Genomic DNA, 2,007 nt, shown 5'->3' on the forward strand with positions numbered 1-2,007 from the left:
TTTACACCTGGCTGTCACTTGGTGTAAGTATTTCTGAATGGCAGGTGCAACCAGCTCCAACTTTTTCTGGAGCATTTGACTGCAATATCATGACCTCTCGTCAGTAAATGGAATTGACAGCACTACTTAATGGCATCAGCTAATATCTACAATACTTTGTTCCAGATATATGCTCCTACGTTTGACCTTCAAATTGTTTCCATAGCACTTTAACAAAATCAGAAAGTGTATCTTCATGTTAAAATATATCATGAGCCTTTCTGTACTTTTTACACGTGTATTTTTTTTCCTAAAATAAATGTCTATGACACAGATAATGTTTAAATTTGACTGTGTTCTGTTTTTGGTTTGTGACGTTAAATCCTGTCCACAGACTTTGGGCCGGCCCTGCTTGAGCACTACTTAATCTCAGAAGGCAGACGACATCTACAGTTGGAAAATGATGGCTTTCAATATCAGGCAGAGCTCAGATGTTTTTTCATGATCAGCAGGTTCAGCTCTTTTTTTTTTGCCTTCAGACCTTTGGTATGGAAAATCTGTGGTAGTTTTGCAGGCAGTTTTTAAAGGATTTACAGCGTTTGGTGCCTGTGCAGTTTTTTAAGCACCTCTTTTCCTCACAGAGCTCCTGCTCTCTGCTTTTGGTCTTGTGTCTGAGACATTCGGTAGTACATTTGGTGATTGTTCCCCCTCAAACACACCTCCCCCTGCCCACCTCCCCCTTTCTATGAGCCAGACAACGTCAGCTGAAAACTCCACATTTCATTTCTCGGCTGTGAGGATTAAACATACTCCTGGAGGCTGTAGCTGTCCTTAATGTCTTTTTGAGGGAGTTTGGAAGGAGATGAAAAGAGTTTCTGCTCCTGATTCTGTTCAGGTTTCTCCTGAGGAGGTTTCTCCTGCTTCACTTTGTCCATCTGCAGCTGAACCGTCTTTTGCCTGTTTTTCGGCTGCACAAGCTCCGTCTGCAGCTGCTGCCTCCGCCGCTCATCTAGGTACATTAGAAGTCTGTCAGGGTCAGCAGAGGAGGTATTGTCCGGTCGTCCTGTTCTCTTTCCGGGACAGGAAAAACAAAAAATTACCCCTCCAGCCAGGAGGAAGCCAGCGGAGATAAACGTCACGCACAGAGCTCCTCCAGGCTGATATTTACTGCTGTCTGGCAGGTCCGTGGTCAGGAAAGCGGTGATGACTTCATTGGTGAACCAGGATGCAGGGACCAGACACAGAAAGCTGGCCAGGATGAAGCAGCCCCCCGCAGCGATGGCCGTGTGTCCCTTTGCTCGGCGGCTGCCCCCCCAGCGGGTACATTTGAGCCCTAGGGAGGCAAGGCAGAGTCCAAACAATGCCAATATGCAGGACAGAACCATGGCGGCCCGTGTGGTCTGCAGATACGCCGGCAGCGACAGCATTGAGTTCTTCATGGTACAGCTGAAGACGCCAGAGCTGTACCAGACGCAGTCCATCCACAGCCCCTGCATCTGTGAGATGGGGGTCATGATGCTGGACCAGGCATTGATGCTCACCTTCCAGTTGGGTAGCAGAGTGGCCACGGTGGTGCCGAGGACGCCCAGGAGCGCCAGGGCGAACGCCAGGATCTGAATGGCGGCGGACAGCATGGCTCAGCTCCCCCGTCCAGCTCCGGTCCCTGTTGGCGAGGCGGCGTCCCGGGCAGGTCCTGACAGCAGATAATTCCTCAGCGCAGGCTCCAGCGGGCTGCAACCAGAGGAGAAATGAGAAGTGAAGTGAGCGTGGGAGCGTGACAGACGCACAGCTGAGGCTGCTGATGGGAAAGCCTTTTTCTCTCTCAGGTTTTTGATTTCTGTTTTAGGGGGAGAGCATGTGCGAGCTCGCTGATTGCCTGCATTAGTTACTCTGCAGCTGATGTGGTGATCATTGACACTCAATTATGTCCATTTAAAGCTGCAGTGTCCCTTGGGTTTACTCCTTCAGGGCTGCTTTTCCACTGCGGGAATCATCACCACAGAAGAAAAACTAAAAGCTCTGTTAGAG

The 2,007-nt window shown here is 49.6% G+C and overlaps 1 protein-coding gene across 1 annotated transcript; it reads right to left on the minus strand.

The window, feature by feature from the left end:
• Positions 1-693: 693 nt before the first annotated feature.
• LOC139347923 (claudin-20-like) lies at positions 694-1,613 on the minus strand. Its single transcript, XM_070987794.1, has one exon. The coding sequence runs from the start codon at positions 1,611-1,613 to the stop codon at positions 780-782; it is 834 nt and encodes a 277-aa protein (XP_070843895.1). The 3' UTR covers positions 694-779.
• Positions 1,614-2,007: the final 394 nt, after the last annotated feature.

Source organism: Chaetodon trifascialis, chromosome 19, assembly GCF_039877785.1.
Source record: "Chaetodon trifascialis isolate fChaTrf1 chromosome 19, fChaTrf1.hap1, whole genome shotgun sequence".
NCBI classification, from domain to species: domain Eukaryota; kingdom Metazoa; phylum Chordata; class Actinopteri; order Chaetodontiformes; family Chaetodontidae; genus Chaetodon; species Chaetodon trifascialis.